The sequence below is a fragment of the Crotalus tigris genome, unplaced genomic scaffold (assembly GCF_016545835.1).
Source record: "Crotalus tigris isolate CLP2741 ecotype Arizona unplaced genomic scaffold, ASM1654583v1 scf7180000020019.1302030, whole genome shotgun sequence".
Lineage (NCBI taxonomy): Eukaryota > Metazoa > Chordata > Lepidosauria > Squamata > Viperidae > Crotalus > Crotalus tigris.
This window is the reverse complement of record NW_024097821.1, coordinates 656,891-680,210: the sequence shown is the minus strand read 5'-3', so window position 1 is coordinate 680,210 and position 23,320 is coordinate 656,891. Positions and strand designations below refer to the sequence as shown.

The 23,320-nt window shown below is 43.7% G+C and overlaps 1 protein-coding gene and 1 long non-coding RNA gene across 2 annotated transcripts; one reads left to right on the top strand and one right to left on the bottom strand.

Moving 5' to 3' along the window:
- Positions 1-517: 517 nt before the first annotated feature.
- ARF1 (ADP ribosylation factor 1) lies at positions 518-22,500 on the top strand. Its single transcript, XM_039365238.1, has 5 exons — positions 518-676; positions 13,918-14,101; positions 16,288-16,398; positions 19,455-19,579; positions 20,879-22,500. Exons 2-5 carry the CDS (start codon positions 13,954-13,956, stop codon positions 21,038-21,040), a joined length of 546 nt encoding a protein of 181 aa, XP_039221172.1. The 5' UTR covers positions 518-676; positions 13,918-13,953; the 3' UTR covers positions 21,041-22,500.
- Positions 9,377-13,566, bottom strand: LOC120318042. Its single transcript, XR_005559396.1, has 3 exons — positions 12,582-13,566; positions 11,194-11,266; positions 9,377-10,374 (listed from the first exon to the last, which is right to left on the bottom strand). It is a non-coding gene; the product is annotated as an uncharacterized LOC120318042 (long non-coding RNA).
- Positions 22,501-23,320: the final 820 nt, after the last annotated feature.

Here is a 23,320-nt window from a genome sequence, read left to right as displayed (position 1 = left end):
CAACCCTAACCACAAAACTAAGCCCTTGTCTGCTCAGAGAACCTCAGTTCTCATCCCAAATTGGGGGAGGGAAGAGGACACTCGGGGGATGGGGATGATGGGCTTTGTCGTCCCCAAAGGCGCCGCCCCCCGCTGCTGAGGTAGAACGAAGCGCTCCCCTCCTGCCCCTCCCCCCTCCGCGGAAACCGAAACGCGGCCGCAACGGGCCCCGCCCCTTTTTACAAGGCGCGCGCTCCCCCTTTCCCCCCCTCCCCTTTTGAAAAGGGGCACGCGGCTTCTCCCCCTGCCGCTTTCCAACGGTCGGCAAGGGGCGCGCGAGACGAGGAAGGGGAGTGCGCATGCTCCTCGTCCTCCGCGAGACTTGGCCACGCCTTCCCGTCCCTGGTCTGCCTCCCCCTTTCAGGGAAAGAGAGAGAGAGAGAGAGAGAGCAAGAGGGGCGGGGAAAGGAGGGATATTAAAAAAAAAAAAAAAGACGCCCAACCCAGCCCGCGTTTCCCGTCGTGCTTTGCGGGGCCCTTGGCACTGACGTGGCCGCCGGGAGCCGCCATCTTGTGCGCAGTAAGGGAGGCTGTGAGGGAGGCGGAAGGCGAAGGCCAGAAGTAGACGAGGCACCCGGCGGGCCCGGAGAGGACGACGACGGAGACCCCGCAGCCAGGCACCCCGCAACGTCGCCCGGTAAGCAGCCGAGCCCTCACGAAGTTTCAGCGGCGGCCCGGCCTGGTCCGAACCGACCCTTCCTTCGCCAACGGTCCGCGCTGAAGCGGCCGGGCCTAGCTCGCGGCCGGGCGGGGCAGCCTCCACCCCGACGCCCGCTGATCTCCCGGCCGAGCTGTGGGGCTCTTTTCCTCTTCCCGCCTTCCTTTAACCTTCCCCGATGCCGCCCTCATAAGCGGGGGTGCAGCGGGGTACCCCCATTCCCCTCATCCCCTCCCCACGAAAAGGAGACTAGACAGAAAGCGAGAAGGCGGCCATTGCGCGGGATCCGTTCCTCGTAGGCCTCGGGCCTGGGACGGTTGGGCAGGCCGGGGAGGAGGGGAGTCACCCCCGGTCTTTGGCCTGTCTGAGTAATACCCATAAACGGGGGAGGATGCAGGGTGGCCCCCGAGGGTGGAGGATGGGGTTTGGGGAGGAGGATGAAAGAATTTGGGGGGGTATGGTGGGGTTTGGGGTGGATGATAGGGTTTGGGGAGGATGATGGGGTTTGGGGAGAATGGTAGAATTTGTGGGAGGATAATGGGGTTGTTTGGGGAGGGCGATGGGGTTTGGGGGAGGGCGATGGGGTTGTTTGGGAGTGGTCTTTTTTCTTTCCTCATCTGGAATTTGGCCCCAAAGACGAGGGATGGGTGGGGATTTGGGATCCCTTAGTCACTTGCTGGTGACTTCATTGGCAGGACAAACAGTTGCGCAAGGGCAGGGAGTCTCAAGTACATTCTGGTGGTGGTGGTGAAGACTCTCTTCCTCTTTATTAGTTGAGGAAATCCGACTCAAAAGGTCTGGGTTGACAGGCCAGGACAAGAGTTTTAATCCATTTAGCCAGGGTGGTGTAAGGATGCCAGGCCTTGGGCAGGAGGCTGGGCTAGATGACCTCCCTCCCAGCCATGACAGAAATACTAATCACAATTAGCCACAGGGTCTTAGCTGGGTCTTTCTATGTCTTCCTTAAGCTTGCTAGGCAAACTGAGCCATGAAATGGGGAGGGAGCGAGGAAGGAAGGAGAAAGAGGTGAGGGAAGGAAAGAAAAATGTAGGAAGTTAGGAGAAAGGGAAGGATGGAACTAAGAAAGAAAGGAAGACAAAAGGAGAGAGAAAGAGGGGCAAGGGAAAGAAAGGAGGGAGAAAGAAAGGAGTGGAAGCTGGTCAGAGGGAAATACAACCTAGAAATAAGGAATTCCCTGACAGTGAGGATTATGAAGCAGTGGAACAGCTTTCCTCCCAGAGTTGTGGGTGTTCCATCTCTGGAGATTTTCAAGAAAAGATTGGACAGCCATTTGACAACAATGGCAATGCCTTGAGCAAAGGGTTGAACTAGATGACCTCCAAGATCCCTTCCAGGTTTATGATGCTTCTGGCCATTCCCATTTCCAGGGTTGTGAATTGAATGATCTCTAGCTTTTCCACACAGGCAATTACAGTACAGTATAATTCTGGGCATCAAAACCATCTCAGCATGACATAATTTGTTGCTAATTTTCTGCCAGATGCACTCCACTGGAGAAAGTCCTCTTTAGTTAATTTGATTTTTCTTTTTTTTCTTTTTTAGGAAATATGCTAAATAGCCTTTCATGTTGCCAATACCTGGTAATGACATGTCCCTCGTAAATACTTGGGATAATGAGAGGGCAATTGCTTTTAAACATTAATTTTTGTATTTTAGAATCAGGTCTTGCAATAAAAACAATGTCAAGGGGATAGCATTGCTATTTTTTTTAGTGAATTCTAGTATTTTCTGATTATTAGCTTATTTGTATTTCCACAACCTAGTTCACCAGTCTATCTTAAATTTTTGGCTAACTTAAAGTTTTCATCTTTATCTCTGTGACATGGGAGAGCTGTAAACAAGAGGCAGCAACTAATGTAGATCCAAGGACAAATATCTCAGTTGCTGAACTTCACTTTCCCCCTCCTTCCAGCATAGACTTTTCCTTGTTCGTTCATTCATCAGAACTTTTGGGAAGTTACTGTCCTCCACAAAGTTCTTGCTACTCTATATGGTCTTTGTCATCATCTACACTTTTGAAACATTTGGGGATTTCTTTTACAAAGCTGGCAATCTGATTTGTGTAGCTGTCCTTAAAGAAGGTATGTAGGGCAGGCACATATCAATATAATTTACTGCCAATCATAAATGAGAAATACCTGATCACAATTGGAACCAGGGTTTCCATCACCAAACAAGGTAATGGAACTGAGTTGTGCCTGATTTTATGATCTCTTTTGCTATGATTGTTAAGTCACACGGTTGTTAAGCAAATCTGCCAATTCCCAATTGATTTTGCTTGTCAGAGGCCAGTTGGGAAGGCCACATGATGCAACTGTTGTGAATAAATGCTGGTTGCCAATCACCCAAATCTTGATCACATGACCATGGGGATGCTGCAACAATCATATGTGGGAGGACCAATCATGAGTGACTTTTCAGTGCCATAACTTAGAACGGTTGCTAAACAAATACTTGTCAGTCAATGAGTACCTGCATTATACTACCACTATACCGATAATCCTTGACTTAATAACAGTTCGTTTTAGTGACCAAAGTTACAAGGGCACTGGAAAAAGTAACGTGATTGTTTTTCACACTTAACAACCACTGCAGCATCTCTATGGTCACGTGATCAAAATTGGGACACTTAGCAACTGGCCTTTATGACAATTGCAATGTCCCTGGGTGTCATGATCCCCATTTGTGATCTTCTGACAGACAAAGTCAATGGGGGAAGCCAGATTCACTTAACTGTGTTATAGCGTAACAACTGTGGTAAGAAAGATAACACAGGGCAAAGCTCACTTAACAGCTGTCATGCTTAGCAACAGAAAATTTGGGCTCAATTGTGGTTGTAAGTTGAAGACTACCTGTAATAAATTCGGGGTATGCCTTTTGGCACTTTGCAGGTCATTTGGATTGCATCTCCTACAAATTTCAGCTACGGTGAAAATCAAAATATTTGAGGAGCATTTCTTTTTTGCATTTCCTTTTCTTAATTGCTTCCGACCAGATGCCTGGTAGAGGCATCTTGTGAAATGTTCCCATGATAGTGGCTAACATACAGTCTGGGTTGAACTGCTTGGTCTGATATGTTCGAGGATTTAGTGTGTAATTGTCTGGAACAGACTTGGGAAATAATTATGTTAATGCAGCTACGGCTGACATTTTTTTCGCAATCTCCATATTCATACGGCATTTATATCTTCCTTTGAAATTAAATTAGCAAACCATGAGCCGTCCTATTATCCTGGCTGGCATCATTTCACAGTTGCCCTAATGCAGTGTTTCTCAACCTTGGCAACTTGAAGAGGTATGGACTTCAACTCCCAGAATTCCCCAGCCAGCACAACTCTTCAAGTTGCCAAGGTTGAGAAACACTGCCCTAATGCATTAGCTGCAATGGGCAACTTCATCAGGGAGGAAGAGGTTCTTCAGCCCTGCAATACAAAGGGGTTAAATTATTATCTTTAAATAGGAGGATAGCTCCAGGTTATAAAAGCAAGTCCTTGCACAGATAGCCATCCCTGTATGATTACAGTTGAGCCCAAAATTTCCATTGCCAATTGAGACAGTTAAAGAGTTTTTCCCCACTTTATGACCTTTCGTGCCACAGTTGTTAAGTGAATCATTGCTGTTAAGGTGTTAAATGAATCTGGCTTCCCCGTTGCCAGAAAGTCGCTAAAGGGAGCGCTTGACCCAGGGACACTGCAACTGTCATAAATACGAGACAGTGGCCAAGCATCCGAATTTTGACCGCCGGACCATGGGGATGCTGCAAACGGTCGTAAGTGTGAAAAACGGTCATAAGTCACTTTTTTCAGTGTCGTCACTTCGAAAAGTCACTCAATGAATTGTTGTAAGTCAAGGACTATTTGTATCTCCTTTTCATGCTGCTAGCTTTAAGCAGGTTGCAAAATTTTGGGTGCTTTGAATCTGGACAGCCTATTACACCTAAGTTGGATCTGTTAGCTATACCTACTCCTTTCAACTCTGAACTGTCTGAGCAGTGTTTAGTTTTCATCCATCCCCAGGGGGAATATTAATAGATTTTTTTTTTTAAAAAATGGATTTTTTAAAAAATTAAATCGGATTTTTTTTTATTTTTATCAAATTTATCTTAATAAAATGCTTTTGGAGTAAAAAAATATAGTTTTCTATTTAAGATACATTAATAATTTAGTTTGTTCAGCATGAAATGGAGCTTAGTTATGTCGCATGAGGCTTTATAATCTGAAATATTTACATATTTGGTAAACTCCTTCAGTGAATCCAAGCTCTGCAAACTGAGATAACATGCACTGCCTTGATGCATTCGCACAGTTTCACAGTAACCACGAGATAAGTCGTAAAACAAAGTTCAGGAATATTCCTTTATCCCATTGTTTTGCAAATCTATGCACACTACAAACTGTATGATTGTTTGAAGAGAAATGCCTCTGTACCAGGCTCGTAAGTGTTTTAGGTAAATAAAAGAATTTGAGTAGTTCTCCAACTATGTGTGATTAGCCTAAAATCAGTTCTGTTATCACTGTTTTACTGACCTGACAGCTTCTTATTCTAAATGGGAAACCTTCATTTTGTTTGCAAATAATAACATTAAAGATTCTAACTACCAGCAAGAATGAGTCCTTACATTTAAAGAGCACCTGTCATTTCAGATCCATCCTGGCAGCGCCTGTTAGCGGGCACCCACTCACTTGCTCCTGTCACGTCCCTCACCTTGTGGTGTCAGTGCCGCATCACCATCCGTCCCATTCAAGGGAGTGGGACTGTCAGTGAGTCAGCAGCCTGTCAGAGGAGGAGATGCTGCGAGACAGGGATGACAGCTGCTCTTTAAAAATTATCATTTAAATCAAAACCACCCTGTCCATCCCTGTTCCAAGCTTAAAATACTTTTCTGCTTTTGAGAGACAGAACAAGGTCTTCTGTCTTCCTGGAGTAAGATAGTCCTCAGATGTTAACCGCATTGGAAGTGTGACTCCTTTTCACACTTACGACCCCGTAGTCACATGAACAAATTCAGCCACTAGGCAACTGCTTCATATTTATGACGGTTGCAGCATCCCAGATTGATGTGATCCCCTTTGCGAACTTCCAGCAAGCAAAATCAACAAGAGGCAAGATTCGTTTGACAACCATGTTCCCAAATTAACAACTGCAGCGATCCACTTAAACGGCTGTGTCAAGAAAGGTCGTGAAGCGGGCAGAACCCACGCAGCAACAGGAATTTTGGGCTCAATAGTTGTCCTAAGTCAAGGACTGCCAAGACCAAGGGGGTGGGTGCGAATCTTATCTCAAGAGGCACAATATTCCAGAGGGTAGAAGTCACAGCAGAGCAGATTCTTCTGGACCCCTCCAGCTGACTTAAGATTGAATTAAATCTGGTGACTGTTACCCCTTGAATCAAGGGCAAGCAAACAGCAAGCTGCATCACAGCTGAAAGAAGGAAACCTCAAGGTTAGGACATCGTCACACACTCTTGTGTGGTGCTGTCTTTAAAGGTGCCCTGGAAGCTTTGCTTTGTACTGTACATGGCAGCAGAATTTCCTGGTGGGGGGGTGGGGGGAGCCAAGCAGGTGGAACTTGTTATACCTGTTTTTATACAAATATTAGCGTTGCCTCTTTGTTTCCGGCTGAACGTATTTAATGTGTTGCTTTAATACAGGTAGTCCTTGACTTCATTTAGTGACCTTTCAAAGTTACAACCACCACTGGAAAAAAGTGAGTTATCATTTCTCACACTTAAAACCCTTGCAGCGTACCCATAGTCACGTGACTCAAAATTCGGACACTGTGCAACTGACTCGTATTTATGATGGTTGCATTGTCCTGACATCATACGATCCCCTTTTGCGACCTTCTGACAAGCAAAGTTAATGGGAAGCCAGATTCACTTAACAACCGTGTGACAAAGTTAACTGCAGTGATTCACTTAACAACTGTGGTCGTAAGTTGAGGACTACCTGTACTTCACTATCTTGGTCAGCCAGTTTTCCATATCACTCTGCCTAGTCCAGGGGTAGGCCACCTTGGCTCTTTTATGACTGGTGGACTTCAGCTCCCAGAATTCCTGAGCCAGCATGGCTCAGCTTGGAAACCTCTCCCTTTCCCCTCAGCGTGGCTGGCTCAGGAATTCTGGGAGTTGAAGTCCATGAGTCATAAAAGGGCCAAGGTGACCTATCTCTGCCCTAGACCTGGCCGCTTTATGATTCGTGGACTTCAACTCTCAGAATTCCTGAGGCAGCATGGCTCAGCTTGGAAACCTCTCCCTTTCCCCTCAGCATGGCTGGCTCAGGAATTCTGGGAATTGAAGTCCACCAGTCATAAAAGAGCCAAGGTGGCCTACCCCTGGCCTAAGTATTAAAAATCTCTTCTGCTGCTGCTTATTGAGATGAACAGCCTCAGATTTCTGGAATTTAATGTATTTCCATTTTCAATTTAAAAATAAAAGACTGAAGGCTATTTTTAACATTTCAGATTAATGGTGAGGGCTGCACACTGCTTCAAATTGTGTTTGGAAGAGATACTTGGAAGTCACAACTTCAATGTAGCATCCATTGATAACGTGTTAAAGCAGCTACACCTTTTTTCCTGATTGCATGGGAACCTTTGCTTGGTTAATTTTGCAGATCTATATTTTATGGCTTCCCAGCAGGTCTGATTAAAAGACAAAAAGGTGCTTCTGAGCATACGGAAGCATCCACGTGACACGCACTGCGATTTTTAAAGCCAAATGTGTCCCTTTTCTCAAGTGATATGGCAGACCTTTGAGCTTAAGAAAGACAGTTGCAGATCTATGTGACATGAGAACTTATGCAAATCACTGCCTTACCTTAAAATTTGAAGCGTTTAGTATGTATTAGAAGTACATATTTATGAGTTGCATTGTCCAGTTCAACATCAGTGCATAAGTGGAAAATCATGTAAAAAAGCCTTAGCTAGATTTTGCAGGGGGGAAAAAATCAGTACTATATTAACAAACTTTCACAGGGACGCTTATGTGTCTTAGGCTACTGATAAAATATGAATGTATAATTAGATTTTCATGAATCTCACCTGGAACAAATTGAAAATGTAAGCGCAACTTCTATTCCAGCCCTTTTTATAGCTGGTAGGCAGTTCCGATTATAACAGTTACTTTTTGGATTATTCATCAGTTTTCTTGCTGAGTGCTAAAAACCTAGTTTTAATTCTTATTTCTAAGTAGCTCTTTGGAGAACTAGGAAATGCCACTTTACTGCTGTTTTCATTTGCCTTTTACTATCCATGGTATCTTCATTGATATATTGCGGTTGATACACTGACTCTAAAACTTTGTGGTTCAATTTTTAATATTTTAATTTTAATGATTGTTTTACCAGTATTTTTATATTATTTGTATAGTTCCCAGAGTCACTTTGGGAGACTGGTGGCTATACAAATTAAATAAATAACATGTTGCTATTTTCTTTTCCTCTAATTTTTAATTGTTCTACTGTGTAAAAAAAAGATTGCACGTGCTGAGCTAAGTAATGAGTAATGCAGTTTAATATAGTAATTTGAAACTGGAAAAAATATTTATGTAAAGCAGTATTGTGTGCGCCCTTTGCTTATCTAGGACCCTCTTACTAGATTTTATTATAGGCACAGATATAAAAAAGGGAATTTGCTTTCTGCAAATACTGCAGAATATTCATCTCGCATGATATCAATGTATCATTGCAAATAGTAAAAAAAAACTTCACAATATTTGGCTAAATCTAGCAATCTGTACTGTACGTGTAGTCCTCAACTTACAATCACAATTGAACCCAAAAATTATGCTGCTGAGACATTTGTTAAGTAGGTTTTGCCCCATTTTATGACCTGTCTTGTCACGTTTGTTAAGTGCATCATTGCGGTTAACTTAGTAACACAGTTAAGTGAATCTGGCTTCCCCCTTCATCATAAGCCAGTTGAACAAGCATCTGAATTTTGATTTATGTTGCCATGGAGATGCTGCAACAGCCTTAAGTGAAACATGATAATAAGTCACTTTTTCCAGTGTTGTTATCACTGAGCAGTCACTAAACAAACTGTTGTTAAGTCGAGGACTCCCTGTATCGGAATACAAATGCAGTACTAAAGGGTTAGCTATCATAGTATTGCATCATGTTGAGGACTAATTTAGAGCTAGATACTAAACTGGTCATGAAGATAAAAGTAGTCTAAGAATCATAGGGTCAGAAGGGACTTCGAGATCATGTAGTCCAGCCCAATCCGGAGTTCTCGTGCCATCTCAGGCACATGGTTGTCTAATCCTTTCTTGAAATGAAGCACCCACAATTCCAGGAGGCAAGCGGTTCCACGCCATGTTTTAGTCCTCCATGGTTTGTTCCTCTTCCTATATTATCCGGTAAGGAATACTTGGGTGGGGGAACTTTCGAACTGGAAGCTCAAAACCACTCAACCTCCCCAGTTAGAAAAGCAAATGCTGTGCTCCACAAATGGAATTACAAGTAGTCCCCGCCTTAGGACCAGAATCGAGCCCAAAATTTCTGTTGCTAAGCAAGACATTCTTGAATGGGCATTTCCCCATTTTATGACCTTGCTAGTTAAGTGAATTACTGAAATTGCAAAGTTAGTCACACGGTTGTTAAATGGATCTGGCTTCCCCCATTGACTTTGCTGGTCAGAAGGTTGCAAAAGGGGATCTTATGACCCCGGGACACGGCGACCGTCATCAATATGAGTCTGTTGCCAAGCGATTGAAGTTTGATCACGTGACTATGGGGACGCTGCACCGGTCGTGTGAAAAACGGTTTGTCGCTTTTCCCAGTACTGTTTGAACAATCACTAAATGAATGGCTGTTAAGTCAAGGACTACCTGCAGTTGCCAAGACAAATGAGTGAAGGACTGGCAAGAAAATTGGCTTTTTTCCCCCCGCAGATGTTCTGGCTCTGAAATGAAGGCTTCTTCCATTGGCTGAATTAAATCTCTCCCTGTTCCGAATGTAAGGCTACTTTCAGCTGAGAAAATGTTTGTGTGCAACTGAGTCCTTATTTCCATTGACCCTTCTCTTTCCTTTGCTACACTTTCATACCTCCACCTATCAGTGATATTTTCGTACAAGGTCTGGATAGGAAAGAACACTGATTCTTTCTCTTAACACCCACACCGATCTGTATTCTATTAATTGCAGGAGTGGGGGGAAAAAAACAAAAACCCACACCCAGGTTTTTAATACGATGCTGGCTGAGTTGAAGTCCACAAGTCATAAAAGGGCCAGGTTTAAAGACCCCTGCTCTATGGCCATCTGAAAATATGTTTTCTGCCATCTCAGGAATTGAGTAGGCTGTAGTGGTTTTGTCTGAGTAGCTCAATTAACACAGAACAATCTCTATGAAAGTGCAATTCAGCCTGTGAAGTATAGCATGGGATATTGATCGCAGAGTCAAAATTGGTCCAGAATGTGCCAGCTGATGGCTGGGTTGAGCACCTGACTGCCTTGATTCTGAGCAATAAACTACTACACCGGCTACCCACTAACTAGTGGACAAGGTTTTCAAGGCTTTATGATTGGCAAATAAAATCCAAGGCAGTGCATGCTTGCTGAGTAAAATTTAATAAATTGTTTTATATCCTGAAAACATGGCTTATCCCAGCTGGACTGTGTGAGGGTCTGCAACAGCATGGAGCTCAGGAGCCAGAGCTGTAGAAGAGAAAAAGAGTAGAATAATGTGATCCTCTGTGCTCTCTGAGCTGGGTGGTTTCCTTGCAGACATTTTGTGACCCAACCTGGGAACATTGTCAGTGCTAGAAGGGAGGGGGGTTTGTGGAGAGGAGGAGGAGGAAGACTGTGGGGTCCTTAATGCTCTCTGAGCTTGGTGGTTTCCTAGCAGACATTTCATTACCCCTTTAGGTAGCATCATCAGTGCTAGAAGGGAGTGGGGTTCTAGCTTCTAGCACTGGCCATGTTTCCTAGCTGGGGTACTGAAACGTCTGCAAGAAAAGCATCGACAAGAGAGTTTGAGACATCTGCTTAGTCCTGGAGGATGGGCGTTGTGGAAGGGGTCCCTGATGGGTTTCGAAAGAACACTGAGGGGAAAGGTCTGCTGTGCTGTGGAGCCAGATTCTGGAAGTAGAGGTTAAATTGAGCTCCACCCAAAAAGGAAGTGTATTTTTCCCCCCTCTGCAGCGCCCCAGCTCAGGGTGGTCTGGCAGAGAAGGGAAGGAAATTGCAAGCTGTGTTATAGCAGGGAAGCGCTTACGTCTTGTTCAGAAGTTGTTCCCCAGATGACTCCCTTGGAAATTAACGCTGTAATGACAGGGCACGCTAAGTACTGAGTTAAATATATTTCTGTAGACCTAATTAATTTATAATAGCATAAATACGGTGCTTGTGAAGATTATTCAGGCTAAATATTGCAGCTGCCCAGTTATAAACACTAGGGAATTGCTCTTCACAGCTCAGGTGAAAATGTTTTTTTGATAGTTAGTATCTTTCTTTGTGAATAAAATACCGATTTACCTTCTGCCATACCTGTTCCCAGGTAGTCGCGATTTGTGTTCTCAGATCATCTTTCTAATATTTCATTGCCCTTCTAAAAGTTGGAAAGAGCGCACAAATGTTGTCATGTGCTGTTAGTTTCAAACCACAAGATGGGCAGCATATAAATTTAATAAATGAAATAAAAATAAATGTTACACAGGCAGTCCTTGCCTTAGAGCACAACTTTTCAACCTTTTCACCCATTGTAGCACTTTTAGGATATGGCAACATCCATAAAGTACAGGTAGTCCTCGACTTGCAACAGTTTGCTTAGTGACTCATAGAAGTTACAATGGCACTGAAAAAAGTGCCCCCCAAGCCACAGCCGAGCAAGACACCTGCCTGCCCACCTGGTGGCGCTCTTCCTCCTGTGTAAGGTTTTCATTGTTGTGAGCATTTCTGTTGAGGATTGGCAGCGGGGGTGGGGTGGGGGGTGTTTGGTTTTTATTCCCCCCCCTGTCTGCTGGGTGGTTGCAGCAGGTTTTGGTCACTTCACATGACCCTGGGACACTGTGACCGTCATAAATATGAATCCGTTGCCAAGCATCTGAATGTAAATCACAAGACCCTGGAGAGGCTGCAACATTCCAGCTGATCGGCTCTTCTTCTGGGCTCAGCAGAAGCGCCAGGATCAGTGCCGCTTTATCGGTGTTTCTTCAGGGCTCAGCAGAAGCGCCAGGATCAGTGCCACTTTATTGGCGCTTCTTCTGGGCTCAGCAGAAGCACCAGGATCAGCGCAGAACTCCACTGGAGCTCAGTGCTGACCCTGACGCTTCCACTGAGCCGACAGCCCCGAAGAAGCGCTGATCAGCTGGAGCCTGGCACTGATCCTGGTGCTTCCGCGAGCCCTGACAGCCCTGCAGCTCCAGCCATCTCAGGCTTGTGCGGTGCTGCCACCGGTTCAGCTCATTCCCCTCCCCTGCTACGCCTTTTCTAGGATGGTCGCGTACCACCTGCCAGGTGCCAATGTACCACAGGGGGTACCCGTACCACTGGTTGAAAAGCCCTGCTTTACAGCCATTCGTTTAATGACTGAAGTTACAACAGCACTGAGAAAAGTGAACTGTGACTATTTTTCACACTTAAGATCGTTGCAACAGTCCCATGGTCACATAATCAAAATTCAGACGCTCGGCAATTGACTCATATTTATGACGGTCGCAGTGTTCCAGAGTCGTGCAGTTCCCTTTTGCGACTTTCTGACAAGCTAAGTTAATGGGGAAGCCAGGTTACTAACCTAACTAAAGTGATTCATTTAAGAACTGTGCCAAGAAAGGTTGTAAAGTGAGGCGAAAAATTCACTTAACAATTGTCTCATTTAGCAACAGAAATCATGGCCTCCCTTGTGGTCGTAAGCCAAGAATTACCTGTATTAAAACTACAGTAATTGACTTCTCTGAGGAACTGGCTGCCTTTCTCTCTGCCAAGTTTGACAGAGTAGAAACTGGTTAACTATAACTCAGTTATTAGGATGTCCTAAGAATGCCAGGAGCATTGTTGGCTCGGCATCTGATGATGCCTGGATTCTAGAATTGTGAACAGCCTTCTTTGAGAGAATCGTGCTGGTCAAACTGGATTCTGCCAACTCCTCCGTTTCAGAGAGTTTTGGAAAATGCATGCATAGTACAAAAGAGATTATTTTCATTAAGGAAAATTTCATGTAGTTATCTGGTTCATTCTACTGTTAACAATATTCCTGGCATAGCTTGTTCTAATTAAATATGATTAGTGTTGAATAGCATTATGCCACAATCGGTGGTTTGTCCTAGCTATTCTTTTTTCTCATTTGGGGAAGAGGGAAAAATGCATTTAATCTTGAAATTTTGTGCTCCTGTTTCTGTGTTGAAGCCCTCCCTCCCTTATGTTTATAGATATATTTATAAATAAACATAGTCAAGTAACCTGTTTTGTCTTTTAGGAGTAACATCGTTCCCACACACATATCTTTCAACATCCTTTATGTATTTTGATCATTTTATTGTAGTTTCACAGAACATGTAATCTTGTTACAATAACTGTATATTTGAGCAAACTGCCTCTTCCCCCACTAAAACATTTTTATCCTATTATGGAAATACCCGTTGCTGTCTTTGTTTATACGTGGCAATTTAATCTGCATAAATAACTGCCTTTAAGCTGCTGTTTGCATGCTCAGCTTGGGTTTTGAAAGTCTGTTTTCACAAACTGACTACATCCAGTCCTCGACATACGACCACAATTGCCCCCAAACTTCCCATTGGCAAGCGAGATAGTTAAATGAGTTTTGCCCCATTTTACCTTTGTTGTTAAGTGAATAACTGCAATTGTTAAGTTAGTAACAGGGTTGTTAAATAAATCTGGCTTCCCCATTGACTTCGCTTGTCAGAAGGTTGCAAAAGGGGATCTCATGAGCCCGGGACACTGCGGCTGTCGTAAGTACATGCCAAACATCCAAATTTTGATCATGTGACCCTGAGGATGCTACAGTAGTCATAAGTGTGAAAAACAGTCATAAGTTGCTTTTTTCAGTGCCGTTGTAACTTTGAATGGTCACTAACTGAATGGTTGTAAGTAGAATGTTTACTTGAGTGTACCGAATGTTTACCTGATAAATAAATCTCCCTCGGTTCACGAGGGCCATTAATGTATACTTTGGGGGCTGTGCTACCGTAGCCTCATGACATTTAACTGCCGCTAATAGTCTCGAATCCTTCCGTCTTCTAGATTTTCTTGGCCAGTGGGTGAACAGTATCCTGAAACATGGGAAATATTTTTGCCAACCTTTTCAAAGGCCTCTTCGGCAAAAAAGAAATGCGTATTCTTATGGTCGGACTGGATGCTGCAGGAAAAACTACTATATTGTACAAGCTTAAACTCGGTGAAATAGTAACTACCATCCCTACAATAGGTAAGAAAGCAAGCAATCTCTTAATTGCAACTAAATCTGGGTTTAAAGTAAAATTAAAATAAAATTTGCACAATATCACAACTCTGGGTAAAAATGCAAAATTAGCCTGCACACAGGCTGCTCAGGAGTAGTAACCAATATGGTGCTACTTCAGTTAACTCAGTTCAAGATCTGAGCTGCATTTTTGGAATTCCTTGAACTAAAGGAAACTGCTTGTGGACATACTACATGCAGGTAATCCTTGACTTATGCCCAAAATTTCTGTTGCTAAGTGAGACATTTGTTAAATGGGTTTTGCCCCATTTTACGACCTTTCATTTGTTAAGTGAATCACTTAACCATGTTAAGTTAGTCATGCATTTGTTAAGTGAATCTTGTTTCCCGTTGACTTTGCCTGGCCATAAAAGGGGATCACATAACCCCAGGACTGCAACCATCATAAATATGAGTGAGTTGCCAAACATCCAAATTTTGATCACATGACCACGGAGATGCTACAATGGCTATAAGTGTGAAAAATAGTCATAACTCACTTTTTTCAGGGTTGTAACTTCAGTGCCTTTGTAACTTCAAATGGTCACTAAATGAAATGTAAGTCAAAGACTATCTGTATTGGTTTTCAAGTCTGTAAGATAAATAGCATGCTATTAAAACCTTTCTGTTTAGTTTTCGCAGTATCATTACCACGCATAGATCTGTTTTTTTTTTTTTTTTAAATTATGTATCTTTTCTTCATTTGTTCTTGTTGGATAAAATCTATCCTACTTTTTGAAAGGCAAGTCTGAGGTTGTCTGAGGATTCCTGAGTGAAAATACAGCAGATGTAATATTATCTAAAAGCATTTACTCTTTAAACAGCCTTCATTTAATTAATTGCATTTGAAACTTTCAGGAGATAAACAGCTAAATAAAAAGTATGAACATTATGTTGATAATTAGCTTCGTGTATGGCATATTTTAAGTATAGTAAATTTAAAATCTAGCCACTCATTTCTTTGACCAGAAAGGCTAACAAGCTTTTCCTGTTTCCGGAGAGCCAGTTTGATGTGGTAGTGAAGGTGCTGGTCTAGGATCTAGGAGACAGCGAGTTCTAGTTGCACCTTGGGCTTTGTGTCAATCAGTAGGAGACTTGCGTCCTAGTCCTGCCTTAGGCATAAAAGCCAGCTGGTGACTTTGGATCAGTCTCTCCCCCTCAGCTCAATCCACCTCACAAGGTTGTTGTAAGAAAAAATGGAGGAGGAAGGAGCATTGGGTATATTAACTACCTTGAGTTTTCCCTACATATATCTATAAAAGTGGAGCTAGAAATAGAAACATCATCAGTGGCACAGCTTACCTCTTGCAGCCCTACGTGCACGGTCCTTGTGGGTCAATGCATTTACTTATTTTAAACGTTTATGTAGCCACCCATCTTTCAAACAACTCTGGATGGTTTCCAGTCAAAACTTAAAAGATGTATAAATAATTTTAATACTTTAAAACTCAACCCATTAAAACATTTAAAAAAAAAAAAACAACCCTGACACCAGTCAGTTCTAATGTGTGGTCATCTAATCTGCCAAAAGTTTAGTGATTTGCCATTGTTTCTTTTATAGGGCTAAGAGAGAGAGGCTGGCCAAAGGTCACCCAGCTGGCTTTCATGGCTAAGGCGGGACTAGAACTCCCAGTCTCCTGATGATTGGCCCAAAGTCACCCAGCCGGCTTTCATGGCTAAGGCGGGACTAGAACTCCCAGTTTCCTGGTGATTGGCCCAAAGTCACCCAGCCTGCTTTCATGGCTAAGGCGGGACTAGAACTCCCAGTCTCCTGGTGATTGGCCCAAAGTCACCCAGCCTGCTTTCATGGCTAAGGCGGGACTAGAACTCCCAGTCTCCTGGTGATTGGCCGAAACTCACCCAGGTCACTTTGTGCTTAGGCAGGACAAGAACTCAGAGTCACTGATGCCTTAACCATTACACCAAACTGGCGCTCATCTTTTTAATACCACTTTGTAAAACATATAATGGGGAAGGAAAGGTTAGGGTTTTTTTTTTTCCTTATAATATAGTGACTCTTGCTTATAAAATTGTTTCGGCTGGCAAGAAGAAAGGGCTGTTGGAAGACCACATGTGACTGATGTCATCTTAAATGGATAAACCTATCTTCCTCCTGTTAACTAACACATTCTCTCCCGCTTATTACTGTCTAGGTTTCAATGTAGAAACAGTAGAATACAAGAATATTAGCTTCACGGTGTGGGATGTTGGCGGACAGGATAAGATCAGACCACTCTGGCGCCATTATTTCCAAAATACACAAGGTGAGTTGTTTGCGGTTTGCAAGACCCACATTCTCTTTCTATCTATTTAAGCTGCATCAGCATTAAATTGCTCCAGAATTGCATCGACAGCACCTGGAAATCTTGTAAATTGGATGAGTCAAATGGAAATCTTATGAAGGATGCAGGTAGTCCTCGATTTACAACAGTTTATTTAGTGACCCTTAACCCATCAGTATTTTTGCTAAAGTACCGTATTTTCCGGCGTATAAGATGACTGGGCGTATAAGACGACCCCCGACTTTTGAGAAGATTTTCATGGTTTAGAAAGCCATCTTATACGCCGGAAAATACGGTAGCTGGAACGGAAGGAGGTCTGCAGATGTAAAAAAATAGGCTGAGACCCTAGAAAGAATGCAGAGAAGAGCAACAAAGATGGAGGCTAAAACGTATGAAGAACAGTGGCAGGAATTCGGTATGTCTGGTTTAACGATAAGGACTAGGGGTGACATGATAGCAGCCTTCCAATATTTGAGGGGTACCTAGAGAGACGGGGGGGGGGTCAAGCTATTTTCCAAAAAACCAATAGGCAGGACAAGAAGCAACAGATGGAAACTAACCAACGAGAGAAGCAACCTGGAACTAAGGAGAAACATCCTGACAGTTGGAACAATTCACCAGTGGAACAACCTGCCTCCAGAAGCGGTGAATGCGCCAACACTGGAGGCTTTCAAAAAGAGACTGGACAGCCATTTTTCTAAAATGGCATAGGGTCTCCTAGAAGACCTCCAAGATCCCTTCCAACTTTGCTATTCTGTTGTTCAGTTTGCCAGCTTTAAAAGCGATGGGAACGCTGCAGTTCTGCTTTGCTGTTTGGAGCCAGCTATTCCATCCCCAAAGTTGCCAAATTAAATGGGTCAAAGGCTTTGGCTCTGTGGCTGCCAGATTCAGTTAGCCTGTTAAAATATAAATGTGGATTAAGAAAATACATGCTTTAGCATAAAACCCAAAAAAAACGTGAGCCACAGACCGGGGGAAAGACTAATCCACGATTCTGCCATTGCCGTGATCTTAAATGATCCTTTGTGCCTGGCACACTGGTAGCCTTTGCTTAATCTGGTTTACCTCTTCCACATATGAAACACCCATATTTTGCTGAATCAAAGAAAGAAATAGAGACTTGTTTATTTAGTGTTAGAATGGAAGATTAAATGCAATGTTACTGTTATATAGAAGTATTTGTGAGGTGTTTCAGCTTGTCATCTGTGTATAATTGGTAGTTCATGCAAAATATATAGATATATATATATATCCAATTGGTAGTTTTCTTACATCTTTTCTTTCTCTGTCCCTCCCTCCCTTCTCTTTGTTCCTCTCTTCCTCCTTCCCCCCCCCTCTGTCTTCTCTTCATTCTGTCTCTTTCCTTCCCATCTTCACTCTCTTCCTCCCGTCTCTTTCTTCCTCTCTTCTCTCTGTATCTCTCTCCTTCCTTCCTTCTCTTTTTGTCTCTTCCTTCTTCACTTCTTTGTTTCTCTGTCTCATCTTTCTCCTCCCTCCCTCCTTCCCTCTTTCTTTGTTTCCCTTTCCCTCCCTTCCACTTTTTCTCTGCCTTTCTTTCTCTGTCCCTTCCTTCCCTCTCCTATGTTCCCTTCTTTCCTTCTTTGTCTCTCTGTCCCCCTCTTTCCTGTGGTCACACACAACCCCTTTCAGGGTGACCTTTTAATCTCTCTACCAGCAGGTTAACCACATCAAGCATGTAGCTGATAGAAAATTAAGTAGTGATGTGGGATTAATGCAAACAAGGAGGGGTGGGATGTGCTGTTTTCTCCTGCATTGTGAAACTGTTTTTATACAAATCCGTTGTTCTAAATTGCTTTGTGCACAACCCTCTTACACAGAATCTTTCTATTGATTTGTTTGTCCAGTTTGGATACTTCCCATCTCATTAACAACATTTTATCTTTTCCCCTTTGTCCAGTTTCCAGCTTTGTCTTAAAAAAAAATCCAGTTTCTCCTTCTGTACAGTGTATTCGCTTTCCAAAATCTGCAGTTCTCTTGCGTGACACTGATATTACAGCATGTTAGTTTTTTTTTTTTAAAGCTGCCTAAGAAGATCTATCTCTGCAGTGTGGTTCACGTGAAACAGTAAAATTACACCCTTGCAAAGTTTACTGCTTTTACTCTCTTGTGTGACTACCTTTGAAACCCAGTAATCAAAGAAAATTGGATTAAGGTACATGTTGATTGTGGACACTATTTACAAACACCAGAAGTCAGTTTCATATTGTTTGAAGCCTAATGTGGAGGATGTTTCTCTCCCTGTGTATGTATATCTATCAAGACTTAAATTTAAAAAAATATAATAACAATTTTTTCCCTCTGAATGAACCCCCCCCCAATTGGTTAATTTTGAACCAAATACCCTAAAATATTGTGGCTATTTCAAGATGTGTGGACTTTCTCTCTGAATTCTCAATCCAGCATTCTGGTTGAGGAATTCTGGGAGTTGAAGTCCAGGCCTAGTTTATAAGAGGGGGTGCTCAGCTTGTGATTCAACAGCACTGAAAAAAAGTGACTTAATTTTTTTTCACACTTAACAACCGTCGCAGCATCCACACGGTCACATGATGAAAATTGAGATGTTTGGCCACTGACTCGTATTTATGACGGTCGCAGTGCCCTAGGGTCACATAACCCCCCCCCCTTTGGCGAATGCCTGACAAGCAAAGTCAGCGGGCAAGTCAGATTCACTGAACAACTGCAGTGATTCATTTTACAACCACGGCAAGAAAGGCCATAAAACGGGGCGGTGGGAATGTTGAGCTCCGTTGTGGCAGTTATGTCAGGAATGTCTGTACCGCAGCGCAGTGCTTCTCTGCAACTTGAAGATGCATGGACGTCAAGTCCCAGAATTCCCTAACCATCCAAGTCATGCAACCTTTTCCTTCTTCTCCCCCCCCCCAAAAAAAAATCTAGGCAAATCTGGGGATTTAACTCCACATACCTTACAGGGGCCATGGTTGAGGAACACAGTTGTAGACGGCCGTCCGCTAGCATCCCTGCCACGTTCTTATTTAACACCTACCGTTTCCTTTTAGGCTTGATCTTTGTGGTTGACAGCAACGACCGAGAGCGAGTCAACGAAGCCAGAGAAGAGCTTATGAGAATGTTGGCAGAAGATGAGCTCAGAGACGCTGTCCTTTTAGTCTTCGCTAACAAACAGGTATGTGGGGATAGATGACCCCGAAGGAACCGTTCTTCGTGTTTGCAGAATTAGGAATGTCTAGTTTAATGAAGAGAAGAACTAGGTCAGGGCTTTTCAACCAGTGGTACGGGTACCACCTGTGGTACATGGGCACCTGGCAGGTGGTACGCGACCATCCTAGAAAAGGGGTAGCGGGGGAGGGGAATGAGTGAACCAATGGCAGCACCGCACAAGCCTGAGCGAGAGACGGCTGGAGCTGCAGGGCTGTCAGGGCTCAGCGGAAGCGCCAGGATCAGTGCTTCTTCAGGGCTGTCAGGGCTCAGTGGAAGCCCCAGGCTCCAGCTGGAGCTCAGCACTGATCCTGGTGCTTCTGCTGAGCCTAGAAGAAGCACCGATCAGCTGGAATGTTGCAGCCTCTCCAGGGTCTTGTGATTTACATTCAGATGCTTGGCAACTGATTCATATTTATGACGGTCACAGTGTCCCAGGGTCATGTGAAGTGACCAAAACCTGCTGCAACCACCCAGCAGACAGGGGGGGGAATAAAAACCAAACACCCCCCACCCCACCCCCGCTGCCAATCCTCAACAGAAATGCTCACAACAATGGAAACCTTACACAGGAGGAAGAGCGCCACCAGGTGGGCAGGCAGGTGTCTTGCTCGGCTGTGGCTTGGGGGGCACTTTTTTCAGTGCCAGTGTAACTTCGAACAGTCACTAAGCGAACTGTTGTAAGTCGAGGACTACCTGTACTTTATCAAAAAAAATTGTTTTTTTTTTTTTTTTTTGTCATCAAGTTTTGACACCTTGCTAGGCGACTGGTGGTACTTGGATGTTGCCATATCCTAAAAGTGGTAGAATGGGTAAAAAGGTTGAAAAGCCCTGATTTAGTGTTCAAACTTACAACGGTATTGAAAAAATTGATGTATCCATTTTTTCATAGTTAGTCACAGCCTCCTCAGGATCACGTAATCAAAATTCAGGCATTTGGCAACTGACTTGTACTTACGACGGTTTCAGTGTCCCGGGGTCACCTTTCATGGTCTTCTGATAAGCAGAGTCAGTGGGGAAGCCAGATTCGCTTAACCACGTTACTAACAACAACTGGCAAGAAAGGTCGTAAAACAGAGCGAAACTCGTTTAAACACACGTCTCGCTTAGCAACATAAAGTTTGGGCTCAGTTATAGTCGTAAGTCGAGGACTTTTTTTTGGCCTTAACGAAAAGCTGAGATGGTGGAATACGGTTCTTTGTGATGGGGTTTATTAAAAAAAAAAAAACAACCCGCCTTTCCTAAAGCCAGTTACTTCCCTTTCCAGGACCTGCCGAATGCCATGAATGCCGCGGAAATCACAGACAAACTAGGATTGCATTCTCTCCGCCACAGAAACTGGTACATCCAGGCCACCTGCGCCACCAGCGGGGACGGCCTCTATGAAGGACTGGACTGGTTGTCCAATCAGCTCCGAAACCAGAAATGAAGCCCTGAATTATTCCTCTTTTCTCCCCCACCCCTCTTCCTCTCCCCCACCCCTCCCCTCCCCTGCCCTCCCTCGCTTTACTCTAATGTGGCAAACCATGCTACTTTGTAGTATTGAGTGCCGGAAAACTCTTTTCATCATCTCTTCTCCTCCACAGGATTGTCCTTCACCACGCTGTACATGTGGCAAAACCAAGCCCAAAAGGGGGAAAAAACAAACAAACAAGTTTTAGCTTTTTATTTTCTTATTTAATGTAAATAGTTATTGTTTTTTCCCACGAGGCAAGTTTCTGGTACTCCTATGCAATATTATTCGGATTTTTTTTTTTTTTATGATAAAGATTAAAAAGAAAGAAAGAAAAAGAACCCAACAACTTTGAGGGGATTCAGGAAGAGAAAAGAGAGAGAGAGAAAAAAAAAGGTTGCCAGGAATCTTGTTTTGTTGGTTTGTGCGCGCGTGTGTGGACTCGATCCCTCTCGGCTTGCAGATCTGATTTCCACAGCCATGTTTTTAAGCCTGGGGATGAGTTTCTTTTTAGAAGACGGGGGTGGGTGTGGGTGGGAAGGTGGGTGGAAAGACTTGAACCCAGGACCCTTTGCAATTTCTGCAACGACTGACACCAGCAATTTCCCTCGTTCCAGATCATAAAATTAGCTTGACCTTTTTGTGATGGGAGCTGGGTGGGAGACTTACCCCAGAGTTAGAGCGAAGTCAGTAGAAGTTGCAGATTAACAAGAAATTGGGACACACACACACACACACACACACACACACACACCCTGTACTCTTTTAACTGCCCCTTAGATTTCGATTTTAAAAATTATTTTTTTCCCCTCCAACCTATTGGTGCCATCTTCATCTTCCTCTCTGTCTCTGTGGGGCGTAGCTCCTTCAAAAATCCTTGTACTTCTCCAGCCTAGAATTATTTCCAAAGACGGTCCTCTTACACAAACGTCACAACGGCAGCCCCACCTCAGCAAGTACTGTACTTAAATAAGAAATGTCACACGAGCTTTTCCGTTGTTACATCTGGGAAAGTGGGGGGGGGGGGTGGAGGATATCGAAAACATGAGAGTTTGATAATCGGGCGTCTTCCATTCTTAAGATGTGTCTAGATTCCATTTTCGGAAGGCAAGAAACACCCTTTTTTTACATCCCTCATCCTGCAAGGTTTGAGATTTGCCATCCCAGATTTTAACTTTTTTTGTTCAGTTTTTTTTTTCTTTTGTATTTTGATAATTAAAAAAAATACCACCGAAAAACCTGGAGCTATTGCAACTCATGAAAAAAACACGATCGGAACTGGTTTGTTTGGTGTGGACAAGGAAAAAAAAAAAAACCACCCTCCCTCGTTTGCTTTCAATACAGTAATCAACTGTTTTGTATACTTGTTTTCAGTTATCATTTCAACGAACGAGCACTGTAATTAAAGCTATTAGAATAAAAATCTCTTAACTATTCCCTGGGGTGTGTTTGGCTTGTTCTCTCGCGCTCGGATCTGGCCCGTGGGGACTTAATATCGGGTAGCAGCATTTGTGTTTGCTAATTGTTCCACTAGTGGAGGTTTTGTCTAGGTGGTTTTAGGAAGAGATTGGACAGCCATCTGTCTGAAATGATACAGGACGGGGGTCCCCAACCTATGGTCTGCAGCCCAACCGGACCATAGGTTGGGGGCCCCCACTGGGCCACAGGAATAGCTGGCGAGCTGCAGCCCCGTGAGGTAGCCACGCCACTGCTGTGCGTGCACATGTGCAAGCCACGTGTGCATTTTCCTGCTCGGCTGGAAAGTCTGGGAGCTGTGGTATAGGGCCTCCTGCTTGAGCAGTGGGTGGACTAGAAGATCTCCAGGGTCCCATCCAACTCTGTTATTTTATAATTATCCTTAAACTGTCCCATTTGTTCTCTCATAGGGACGTTGGAGGACAGCCACGCCATTGACCCATTAAGAGAAGAGATCTAGGTGCCTTAGTTGGTTACCATTTTAAGTATGAGCCAGCAGTGTGCATCAGCAGCCAAAAAAAACCCAATGCAATCCTAGACTAATTGTCAGGGATGGAATCAAGATCACGTGAAGTGTTCATACCAATTTATAATTCCTCGATAAGGCCACACTTGGAAAACTGCGTCCAGTTTTGGTCGCCAGGATATAAAAAAAAGATGTCGAGACTAGAAATTAAGAGTGCAGACAAGAGCAACAAAGATGATTGCAGGGGCCGCAGGCTAAAAATGAACAGTTGGCGGGAACTGGGTATGTCTAGTTTAATGAAAAGGAGAACAAGG